This window comes from Delphinapterus leucas, chromosome X (assembly GCF_059928025.1).
Source record: "Delphinapterus leucas isolate spDelLeu-1000000601 "Yukka" chromosome X, BTC_Dleu_Yukka2, whole genome shotgun sequence".
Taxonomy (NCBI): Eukaryota; Metazoa; Chordata; class Mammalia; order Artiodactyla; family Monodontidae; genus Delphinapterus; species Delphinapterus leucas.
Window position 1 is genome coordinate 26,251,325 of NC_143150.1, and position 13,118 is coordinate 26,264,442.

At 33.9% G+C, this 13,118-nt stretch overlaps 1 protein-coding gene across 7 annotated transcripts in view; it reads right to left on the reverse strand.

Moving 5' to 3' along the window:
• Positions 1-2,692: 2,692 nt before the first annotated feature.
• Positions 2,693-13,118, reverse strand: part of STAG2 (STAG2 cohesin complex component) — a 116,266-nt gene continuing 105,840 nt past the window's right edge. For all 7 annotated transcript variants that reach the window (XM_022561871.2, XM_089904105.1, XM_089904106.1 and 4 more), the window contains 3 exons: positions 10,136-10,262; positions 9,074-9,151; positions 2,693-4,619 (listed from right to left, as the gene is read on the reverse strand). In XM_022561871.2, the coding sequence (XP_022417579.1) occupies positions 4,596-4,619; positions 9,074-9,151; positions 10,136-10,262 (229 nt within the window). In that variant the 3' untranslated portion in view covers positions 2,693-4,595. The remainder of the gene's footprint in view (positions 4,620-9,073; positions 9,152-10,135; positions 10,263-13,118) is intronic.

Below are 13,118 nucleotides of genomic sequence, written 5' to 3' on the forward strand. Positions count from 1 at the left end.
TCACCTAGCCCACCTTTCAGCTTTTAAAATTCAACTCAAGTAGCAGCTTTATTCATAATAGTCAAAAAGTGGAAACAACCCAGATGTCCATTAGCTATTGAACAAATAAACTATTGATACACACAGTATGGATAAATCTCAAAAACAGGCTGAGTGAAAGAAACCTGGCACAAAAGGATATTGTATGATTCCATTCATATCTAGTTCTAGAACAGCCAAATTTTATCTATGGTGGAAAGATAAACAAGAGTTGTTGCAGAGGGGATGAAAGCAGAGATTGATTGGTAAGGAGTACAAACGAACTTTCTGGATTGATGGTAATGTTCAATATCTTTGATGGGGTTTGGGTTAAACAGCTGTAAGCATTTGTTACAACTCAGCAAATATATACTTACAGTTTGTGTATTTCATCATATATGAGTTTTATACCAAAAGGAAAACATGGTAAATATTAAACTCCTAATGATAAATGCTGGAATATTTAGGGGATAGTGTACCCATGTTTGCAATTTACTTTTAAATTACATGAAAAAGACATATTGATAGATGGATATATGGTAAAGCAAGAATGTAAAATGTGTTCACTGTAAAATTCAGCGTTGCTGCGTGAAATTTTTCATAGTAAAACGCTGAGGGAAAAACTCAAGTGTCAGCCTTATAGGAAGCCTCCCAGAGCATACCCACCATAAGTGCCCCTCCTCTGGGCTCTCCTAACACCCAGTAAAAACACTGAACTTACCCCATTTTATTAGTTCTGCATCTGCACCCCAACGAACTGTAATTAACTTGAAAACAAAGTCTGTCTTCTTGGTCTCAGCAGCTAGCACAAGGCCAGGCACACAGTAGACAGTAAGATTTGTTGACCTGAAGTGATGCTTAGTGAACTCATCTCCTAGTTTCCTTATAATCAAAGACCTTGGCTCATTTTCTTTTGCTGAATCATTACAGCTCCCAGAATAATCTATCTGACCTGGAATTAATCCATGTGAATCCTTACAAGTTCCCTTTTTGGCAAGATTTTGAAGACATCGCTTCTGGTTAATCCTACTCCTCTTCCCCAGTCTCTCAACTTTAAAAACTATTAACTAGTAACTATCAATGTGCTCAGGGCTCAGATTTAATTTATACTCTTTACAGAAGCCAGCTGGGTAGCATATCAAGGACTATGTTGATTCATACTACTCAATTCTATAGCCACCTGGACTCCTTAAAGATGCTCCATTTCCTCACCATGGCATAATGAATATGTGCCATTTTATCTTTATGCAATTATCTATGTAATCCTTATGTATCAAATAGTTTCAATACTGCCAGGACTTAATGCAGCCAGACTGTCTGGGCTTGAGTGCCAACCGCATCACCTACTAGCCATATAACCTTGCCCAAGGTGTTTTAACTTTTTTGTGCTTCATTTTCCTCACGGCCTCCTGATTTAAAAAAAAAAAGTCGAGGGACAGGGGTGGTGTGGGGGGGCGGATGATAATAACATGTTTCACCTGTTGTCATGAGCCTTATTAGTAAGTTACTGCATGTAAACCAAACAGTGCCCAGCTTTTAGCTGTCATTTATTATGTTCAGTTCCACATCACGAATGGCAGAAGACTGGGCTTATAATATCTACAAAGTAGCCTAAACGACCAGTGTGCCAGTGTTACATTGATATAAATCATTTTTTAAGAGTACAATGAAGGGTGGTGACTATAGTTAATAATACTGTATTGTATATGTGAATGTTGCTAAGAGAGTAGATCTTAAATGTTCTCACCATATACACAAAAAATGGTAATTATATGAGGTGGTAGATGTGTTAACTAATCTTTGTGGTAATAATTTCACAATATATGCATGTATCAAATATTCATGTTGTACACTTTAAACTTACACAATGTTATATGTTAATTACATTTCAATAAAGCTAGGGGAAAAAAAAGGGTACAATGCAGGGAACTCCTTGGCGGTCCAGTGGTTAGGACTCGGTGCTTTCACTGCCATGGCCTGGGTTCAATCCCTGGCCAGGGAACTAAGACCCCACAAGCTGCGTGGCACAGCCAAAAATTTTTTTAAAAATTAAAAAAATTAAAGAGTACAATGCAAATCTTAACACGTTGAAGACTAACAGTTTTCAATAAGAATTCAGTTAGTAAATTCTTTTTCAATTATGGGCTTTCACTCACCTCCAAGCATCAGTCCCTTATCGAAGGGAGGTTTTACACACACACAAACTCTTTCTCTCTCTCACTCTCTAGCTCAGCACACCCTGCTGGTTTCCTTCCTAGCACTTATTACAAGTTTAATTATTTTATTTGATTCTTTCCTTATTTGTTTGCCACACTAGATCTACGAGGGAGGGACCCTGTCTATCTTGTTCACTGCTAGATCTCTAACACATGCCTTAGCACATAGTGGGCACTCAAATGTATCCTGGATGAACAATGCAGATATTTTAAAGAGCGTTTAACTCATACCAGATAAAAATTAAAGTAATAATGGTCACAGGTTTCTATTTTAAAGTAATAACCCAATTAGGGATTTAGTCTCATTTTTAAAAAGTATGATTTATTAAAAATATAAAATGGCAATGTTTTCTATAAATTATTCCCACCCAAACATGTTAAAAGATATAACAGGTACACTTTCTAAACCATTTATAGCCACCCTCCTCCTTCAATTACAAAAGATAAAACATACAACATACTGTAGGTTTATTTTTATTCAAAAAGTTACTGTCTCAAGACATAAATACAAATCAGAAAACAGTACAATTAGGACAATAGAATGTGGAGGACAACAGGTTAGAGTAATATATAAAACATTTTTAGCTGGTTGAAAACAAAGCTGTAAGAACTGCTTTCACAAAGAAGTACTCCTTTCAAGAGTGAGAAAAAAAATCAACTTAGGTTTAAAATCATATATACAGTCCTCTCAGCAGTTCTAGTAAATGCAGTGGTGTGAAAAACAACATAGGCAATACTTTTTTGCACATAACAATATTTGTTGATGGAAAATCTGTTAGACAAGTCTGACTTAATTTGTTATTAACCATGATTTAATAAAATAATTGAATTTTATCATGATCTTTAGCTAACCTATGGTTTTTGGCTACCACAGCCCAATGCTTGTTGATTTCTGACTCTAAGAACTGGAAGCCTTTTGGTATTCACCCATCTGAAGATATTCTTGTATTGCAAGCATATTAAGGCATGGAATGATTAAAATAATATACCTCAAGAACTGAGAGACGACTGACAAAAGATAGATACACATGTAATATAAGTTAATATTTTGTTTTAAACGATGTCTAGCTGCCTAAGCCTCGCAAAATGAGTTGATGTCAAAATGGCAAGTAGCCACTTTCTGTTTTAAACTAATTTGTGAAAGGACATAAAATGAAGTTTAAAGCTTAGCTTTCAAAGAATATTATGGGTTATGAATTCTATTATCCCATCTAATTTACATACAGAGGAAATGTACTGTAACCTGTTAGAAGTATCTTTAACCTGAAGACTGCTTGCAAAGACAGATAGATAAAACAATATAAAATACAAATTTAAAAATCATTTTAAAGCATGAACACTCATGCTTTTCTATTTTTAAACATTGTTAAACTTTCAATATATTTCTGAAACCTCATAATTTTAAGTTGGAATTTAAAAGTAAGAAAAAACTAAACAAACTGCGCAATTATAAAATCAGCACCAATTTATATATATATATAATTTTATTTAAAATTTAGATCCCTATTCCCACACTCTAATAAGCTGTATAATTTTTGTTTAGAATTTTTTCTGCAAACATACTACAATAAGCTTCTTTTATTTGGAGACAAAATACAGTGGCACTACTGGAAGGAATATCACAACATTACATTTTTATCTTAAAGGACAAGCAAACTTTCAGGGTTGATAATGGGATAAGCATGTTTGAGACTGGTTACCTTCTGGCAGTTCACTGCATCTGGGTATTTCTGAAAAGTATAGAGAAGCTCTTGGATTTTAAAAATATCTTAAAATACATTTTAGATGAAAAAATTGTAAAAGTTCTGCTTATAAGTTTACTTTTCTCCACAATTACAGTATTTTAAAAGAAAGCTTTGTTGATTGATGTTTCAAGCATTTAAATTTAGAATGCTAAAAACAATTCTATCCTATAATTTCAGGGTAGGGGAATAAATCCATCCTTAACTTTGTTTCTTGGATGTAAACAGAAATCCAGCAGAGGTCATCATTACTTAGTACACCCAGTAAATAAATGTGAGAGGATTCATGTCTGTACCAAATGCCTCTTCAGATTGTTATATTTTCTTTAAAAAAAGCATGAAATAATTGATTCAAAAGCCAACTAACAGCGCATAAATAAAATATTTACTTTCTAAGAAAAACTGTAGCTTATCATCAAATTGTTTACTTGTCCTTTACTTTTTTTCAGGCAAACAAAACTGCCCCTCAAATGCACTTGATCTTGGTAAGTATAAGCACGTCATATTCTCCTTAGAGAAAAATCTGTACAGAATTTCACTGTATCTACCACACTTTATTTTAAAATTTCCTCTTCCACTTAGAAAATGACTTCACCACAGATTTAATTGTGTACTGGTATTAAAACATTGACACCCCAAGAACCTAATGAGAGAGAGGAAAAAAAATCTTGTTAAAATTGTCATTCATTTCTTTGTAAAATATATTACATTGATACTTGGTAATATTAAGTTTAATAACATGCTAAAAACCACTTTGAAAAATTCCCTTCTCAGATATATAATTCTAAAATTATAATTACCATTAACATATAATGAAATAACATCAGGCCTAATCACAATGCTACTTACCTCACAAATATAACTAAAAGCAAAGATCATGTCTCATTTATATGTTTATACACACCCCTAATGCCTAGATAATGCCCTGAACATAGGCACCCGACATTTGTTGAATGAACAAATGAATGTGCTTCTTGACATACACTTCTGGCACAAGATGTATGGCAAACTCGGTCATTTGCACTGTGAAGTGGGTATAGTTTTTAAAAAGGCATTTGAACATGCAGACCAAAAACATCCAAAAACAATATAAATATGTAGAAAATAGGAAGCTTTCTGGGTGAATGAACAGGACTACAAATTTTAAGAAATCAAATAAGTAAGGTAAAATCTGAGCAAACAAAGTTATATTGATGCTTTTCATTACATTTCAGTTGGGAAAAGAATGTTAAGTAAAATCTAATAATTACTTGTCACTAACTTAAAAAAGTAAAAGCAGGTAATAAATGGAGCAACTCCCTCTCGTTCATTAAATAAGAATAAGATATAACCTTCAGTTGTATATACTAAAAGTTAGGCTCTTCAATTAAAATTCCAGCACTTACTATGACAAGTAATATTTTAAAATACTATAATAAACTAGTAAAAAACTGATATTAAAGTCAGAGGTAATGAACTAAGACTGAGTTTACAAAGGGCTCTTGTAAATTATTAAACCTCACTTTAACAAAAGTCATAGAACTCACAAATTGTTCTGATCTGAATTGAAGGAATTGTGTATTTTCAGACCAGAAAACAAATATCTATCTCATTGCAGGCTCATTGTAGTAAATTATCAAGTAAAGTGTTTGGAATCCCCAGTAATGAAAGCAATAGAGAATTAATGTACCCCATTTCTTACCTGTCATCCACCAAAACCACCACCACTACTCACCCCTTGCCCGCCCCCACCCAAGTTTCAGGGTTCTCCTTTTTTGGTTAGAGTCAGAGTTTGGGTGATTAGAATGTTTCCACCAAAGAGGCCTAGGTGATACGTGATGTTTAAAGATCCCTTCTAGCCATAACACTCTGTGACTCTGGGTAAAGGAAGATCTAATGGTGAATGAAAGGATAAAATCTTAATTAGCAATTTTAGTGTAGAGTGTGGCATGAAGATGAACTCAAGTTCTTTCCAAACCAAGTGCCTACCTAGAAATGGCCTGAACAGGTTTTTTTTTCTTTTCTCCTGTGTTTGTACAGTCTAGGTTATAAGTAGATTCTTCTATTAGAACAGTTAAATTAGCTCAATTATACCAAACCCTTCTTTTACCAATTTTATACTACAGATAATTCTAATAAGAGTCTCAACACAGAAGAATGATATTAGTGATACTTATTCTCTTTCTGTGCTAACATAAGCTACACCTGTTTCTGGTGTTAACATTAATAACCACTTAAGCATATACTTTAAAAGTACCAATAGCAAGCTTTGGTGTGTTGAGACAATACTGGCCCACTAGTAGCAGAAAGCAACCACTGGCACAATGGGATAAACCAATGTTGACACTGTTTCCAAATATGAAACTAAATAAATCATAAATCTAGAATGTTGTATATATGCAACCCAAAACTGATCTGCTCAGAGTTTTCCTATTACCACTTCTGAATTACATGGATAACATGTTACGAAAAACACATTTAGGATTTATTTAGTATCTATACTAGGATGCTAGTATCTATAGTAGGATGCTTTGTGTTACTTCACTTAAAATTAGAGAATCTTAGAACTGAGTATAAAAGGATTTAAAGTCCCAATTTTACTATTGTTTTGATGACTCATTTATCACAGGCTTGAATAAAAACAGATGTAAGCTATTGCAGAAAAGCAAATGCAGATTTTTACATTTAAAAATTTCTATTATTCCACTTCTTAAATTATTGTTGAGATAATGAGGTAAAGTTTAATGTATATTTTAAAACAAACTAGTATTAACTTAAATATATATACATGGTTAAAGATGTCTAAAGATACCTGAACTTTTAAAGATATTGAGCACTCAGTTATGTGACTGCTGCCATCATGTGGTAATACTATAAAACTACAGGTACAGACGCATGTGCTCATTTTCCCAATTTTAGAAGCAGCAGAACTATCCCCTTAGTTATAACATATTCAATAAACACAAGAATGCCAAAATTTTTCTATAAATAACAAATAATTATTAGGTCCCTATCTCTGGCCTCACTCAGATTATAGTTTTCCCTAAATGTTAAATGTCAAAAATATACACACATTTACATTGCTGTTCAACTACTGTAGTAACCTGAAGTGAAGGGCACCTTTTTGCAAATCTAGTAAGAGACTAAGGAAACAAATGCCTACAGTTTTTCTGACTTTAGATGAACACATGAAAAAATAAGGAGATCTTTGCCCACATCAATTTTGACTACAGTTAATCATTCCAATTTCTAAAATATTTTTCTTGGTATTTCTTCCACAGTAGAGGCAGCATGAGATTTTTAAATCAAAAGGAACTCAGGTCAAATTACTACTCTGACACTAAAGTTGTATAACTCTGAGCAAGTCACTGAACCACCTCTTCAGTCCAAGTTTGCTTGAGTGTAAAAGTGGGATCCCACCACCTTTCTTACAAGGTTGCTGATTAGATCAAACTAAATCGTGCCTAGCACAGTGTCAGGCACATAAGTTTTCAAATACCAGCTTCCATCCCTTTTCACCTCAAAGTGATAGTATAGTTGGACTAGAATACAAACCCTTTGAGAGCAGGGGGAGCATCTTATTCATTTTAGTACCAATTTCCAACTTGATAAACTGCAGAATTAATGCATTTCATTATATCTGCTTGAAAAGATTCTCTTTTATTCCTCATCACAATCACTACCTAAATGTTTTATTTAACGAACTGGAAGATACATACTCCTAGATTATCAGGGAAACCACATACTTCAATAGGCACTTAAACTACAGACTTAAGGGTAGGCCTAGGTCACCTATGTTACTCAAATTACGGTCTTGTTAGAGATGCAGAATGTCAGGCCACACTTCGGACCTACTAAAGCAGAACCTACATTTTAATAAGATCTCCAGATGATTCATATGCACCTGAGAGATTGAGAAACACTGGTTTAAAGGATCCCAAGGCTTGTCCAAAGATTTCTATACCCGCTGATCTATGAAATATTTGTCTTTTAGCTCAAATAGCTGGCCTTATTAATATAAACATGTTAGCATGAGTCAGTTTGTCAAAATTCTTCCAAGAGCTATCTGAAAGCAGATTATGAGGCAAGAAGAGGGCAAGGAGAGAATGGCAGAGATAGGGGCACAGAAGGCAGGCCTCAGAGGATGATACAACAGTCACCTGAGGCAGGAGGTTTTGGAAAGAAGGAGCATAAATGGGTAGACACCTAAAAGTGAGATAGAAGGGCACTTAACCGATTTATTAATTTGACAAATAAAACTAAATACCTACTAAGCTAGGCAAAACTCAAAATGAATAAAATCATCACTGCCTGGAGTTCAGTCTATTGAGTGGAATGTAATATCTTATTTCACTACACCAATCTGGTAGTTATCAAAATAGAAGTATATACAAAGTGTTATGGGAACTGAGAATAAAGTATCTATCTAAAAAGGTTAGGAAAAACTCCACAGGTAATGTCCAAACTGACTACTGAAGAAAGAATTCAATACGAGGAAAAGGAAAGGGGCAATTCTGACAGAAAGAAAAGCTTTTACAAGGTCATGGAGTCATGAAAGAGCATGGTGTGTCTGAGAGAAACTATAAGATTTGAACCAAGGCATTCTCAGGGAGAACATGGTAACAGGGACTGATAGAAGAAACACAATTGACACTACCTAACAATAACCAATTATCTCAATCCCCTTATCTTTATTACCAAAGCCTCTGTTCAAGTTCTATTTTTCACCATGCCTTCATATTATGATTATGACTATTATGATTATTTTTCTTCTCTTTCATCCTATCCAAGGAAATCTTTCTGAAACACAATTCTGATCATGCCGCTCCCTCATTCAAAATCCTTCAATATGTAACTCAAGCGTACAGGAAAAGTCCAAATTCCTTAACATATCATGTCCCAGTTGGCCAGGGATTCAAAGGCACTTTGAATCTGTTACCACCACTGCATAACCCCTCCCCAACCCTACCCCAAAATCCCTCCTGCCTGCCTCTTTTCCTCCTGTCCAGTTGTTTTTATCCATTCTCAATGTATTGTCCCAGCTCTTCAACCTCAGGCTTAGGGACTGCCTATTACTTTTGATTTTATAATCTTGAGGCATATTTAAATTAAACCTACTGATTCATCCATAATTGAAGCTGGATCAAAGAAATCAGGCTTCAGTTCTGTTCTCTCTCGTCTGTTCTTTGATGGTGGCTAAGGGAGAAAAAAGGAAGTTAGTTGACAATTGTCATACCTATAATAAGCCAAATAGTAACTGAAAATATTGAAATTATCATTAAGTGTTCACATGGTCCACGTAATTGCAATTGTACCCTACAATATTTCAAATGCTATATATTCAAACTACAGACTGTTTAAACATGCAAAACCAATTCGTTCGTGGAAAATTATTCTTAAAGATGAAAACTGGAAAACCAATTTTTTTGTTTTACTTTAAAAATGTCTCTCTCAACTTTCCTTTCAAGATACCGAATTACGCTATTCTGAAGAGAAGCCATATTTAATTATTTCTTCCCTTTAAGGAGAATATACCAAGGTATACTGAGAAACAGAATCAGAAGACCTGGCTTATAATGAATCTCAGCTTTACTGCTTACTAGTTTTGTCTCCTTGGATAGGCTGTCTAAGCTTCAGTATCCTCAAGCCTTTCAACCTACCTCACAAAGTTGAATAAGCTGTGTGGCAAAATGAAATACGTACAAGCATTTTGTATACAATAAAGCCCTAACTGTATATATGATATAATTATCAAAGAATATACCCTCATATATATTAAATTTCCAAGTTTAAGTATTTTACTTTATTATCTGATACGGCAGTTGATCTCAATAACAGGGTAAATCATGTTAACAATGTATTATTTTGATAATGGTAAAAAGATGGCAAATTATAAGGTGATATTATACTTAGTATACTATTAAGCAAAATAAATCCTTTAAATCTATATATTCCTAAATTCATCTGAAAGTTCATCATCTTAAATTAGGACCTAACACCCCCACCAACTTCACCCTCTTCCTCAATCCCTTCTCATGTATCTAAACTCCTGGCAACTATTTTATTTAAGAATTTTGCAAAACTTACTTTTCATAGCAAGTATTTCTCTCCTCTAGTAAATATCCAACTTAATTTCCAAAAAATCTAAATAGAAAATCCTACAGAATCATTGTATCTTACCAAGTCTATATCCATGGTGTCGAAATCCATCCCCTCATTAAGATCTTCAATCCTCCCTTCTGAGGACATCATAACATCTTCAACAATTGGCTCTTCATCATCTTCCATTAGGCTTGTACCACGCCGACTAGAGAAATACAAAACAAGGTCAAGATCTGAACCAAAGTTGTGACTATTAATATATTGGCAGCAACTATGTGGCTCTGTCTATTCAAGTGTAATGGAAAATGATGGAATTAAAGGTCAGGGAAAATGATTGATTAGGCATTGATCATGTCATCAATGATGTCAAAACCCCAATGTCTAAAAATGCTAAGGAGTTATGTTTATTCGATATTACTTCAATACATTTAGCTTGATAGTTCTGATATCCCATTTAGAAGTTCAATGAGAATTTCCCACATGGGAACAGACAAGATACCTCAAATCCTTTTTGAAAGTAGGCAGGGTATAAATTAATAAACAAGTATAAAACAGAGACCAAAGAAATGACATTTTCAGAATACATGTATTTTCATGAACATATAATATTAATTTTACCCATCACTCACTCAGTACCTAAAATGTACCAGGCACTCACTCACTCATTCATTCACACAGTGCCTACTATGTGACAGGCTTCTACTGTGTCCTACGGATGCAAAATAAAAGATGAATAAGACATGGTTCCTGCCCTCAAGGAGCTCACAGTCTACTCTGGGAAACAGAGCTAATTAATTATGACAAAGTGTGATAAATATTTCAAGAGAAATATGCCTTTAGTGATATAAAGATATACTGAAAGAAGAGATTAATTCTCCTTCAGGAAGGAATGAGCAACATCTATGCTGAAACTTGCATTCTGTATCCTATAAAACTCAAAACTGAGACATATATAGAAAAGTAAAATAAAAGTTAAGAACAAAAATTCTGTTATCACATTATTATAAGGAAAAAACTCAAATTTCAAGTTCACAAATTAGCCCAGATCAGCATAAAAGAGTCAACATAATAGTGAAATTGAGGGTGACTTCTTATTCCCCAGTTTGGCTAACATTTCCTTCTTTTCTCACTCATTTAAAGATTCCACCTCAAAAATCAATTATTTATTGAATGCTTGCTTACAATTTACGCAATACCATGTTGAGTCTTAAAAGATAAAGATAGCAAGACGTGATGTCTAGTCCAGACTACCTGGACAAATATGCTGACAATGGTCCCTATTTCCCAAGAGTTCTGGATAGTAAATGACAATTTTACTATATTTGGTGGAGGCAACTGTGAAGGGGATATGTGTGCTCTGGGGACCATATATTATAGAAAAACAGAAATTCATTCTGCACTTCATTTGAAGTATAAGAAAGATATATGTGATACAAACTATGAGAGAGAGAGAGAGAGCACGAGAGGAGGGAGAGAGAGAGAGAGAGCGCGAGAGAGGGGAGAGAGAGAGAGAGAGAGAGAGAGAGAGAGAGAGAGAGAGAGAGAGCGCGCGAGAGAGCGCGTGAGAGAGGGGAGAATTTGGAAGTATTTTCAGTTATAGGGCAGATACCATTACAGAACCAGTGTTGTAAAACAAAAATATTTTAAAGTCTCAAGCAATAGAACACTTATGGTACAACACCCAAAAGGATCTTCTAGTAATAATTATTTAACTGGGATAATTTCTTAGTCACCTGAGGAAGTTTATCTCTAAGAAGAATTAAAACTAACTACAAACATTGTATCTATATGAGACGATGGATGTTCACTAAACTTGTAGTAATCATTTCAGGATGTATGTAAGTCACATCATTAAGCTGAACATCTTAAACTTATACAGTGCTGTATGTCAATTTTATCTCTATAAAACTTGAAGAAAAAAAGTTAATCAATCAATCTACAAACAAAAGAATAATGGTAAATGGTACTGAGTAATGAGATGCTGTGGAAGATCTTGGGCACCGGTGGGAAAGTTTTCAGGGGAGACATTAAGGACCAAATGATTGCATAGCAGAATTCTGAAGTGTTTGGACTGGTGACTGGTCAGAAGCTAAGAAATCACTTGTTGAATTCAGCGTGAAATAAGAACATATATTAAAGGGAATGTGGCTATAGAAACAGAATAGGGGACAGAATCAAGAGATAGTATAGAGAATGAACATATCAGACATACTCGGATCAGAATCTATAGATGTGATAAAGTATACCTTGTCTGTAGAGGTTCTTAACACCACTACAGATAACTAAAGTGAATTTAAGTAGACTACCACTCATGTGGTAAATGATCATTTCTTAAGAAATATAGGTAAAATTCTCATCATTCAAAAACCAATAAAATGAAACAAAATATAAATTTAAAAAAGGTAACAATTATTATCTCCCAGCATTAAAACATATACCACATTATGTTACAAATACAAAGCTTTCAAACTAAAAAACTTAATCAGAATCATCAGATCTTCCCCCTTTGTACCAGTCATCTAAAGACTACTTATATGCCATTTCTTTTGGAGCCAAAGCTAATAAAGATTTATAAAACTCTCATACAGATTCCAGTAAAAACAAAGTATTTGAAAATTATACTACAATTTTTTTTAGCATTGGACATTTATTCATTAATGAACATTTACTTAGTACTTTTTTTTTATACTTAGTACTTTATAATGTGCTGAGCACTAACAGGAAATGAAAGTAGTCCCTATTAAATGGTACAAACTATTATGTATAAAATAAGCTACAAGGATATATTGTACAACACAGGGAAATGCCAATATTTTATAATAACTATAAATGGAGTATAACCTTAAAACCTGTGAATCACTAAATTGTACACCTGTAACTTATATAATATTGTACATCAAGTATACTTCAATTAAAAAAAGAGAAAGAAAGAAAGAGGTCCCTGCCCTTAAGGAGCTCACAGTCTAGAGAAAGGGACAAATTCATAAACAAATTACAATACAATGTGTAAGTGCTATAAGAAATAGGAGTATACACAGTGTTGTGGGAGCGTAGATGACAT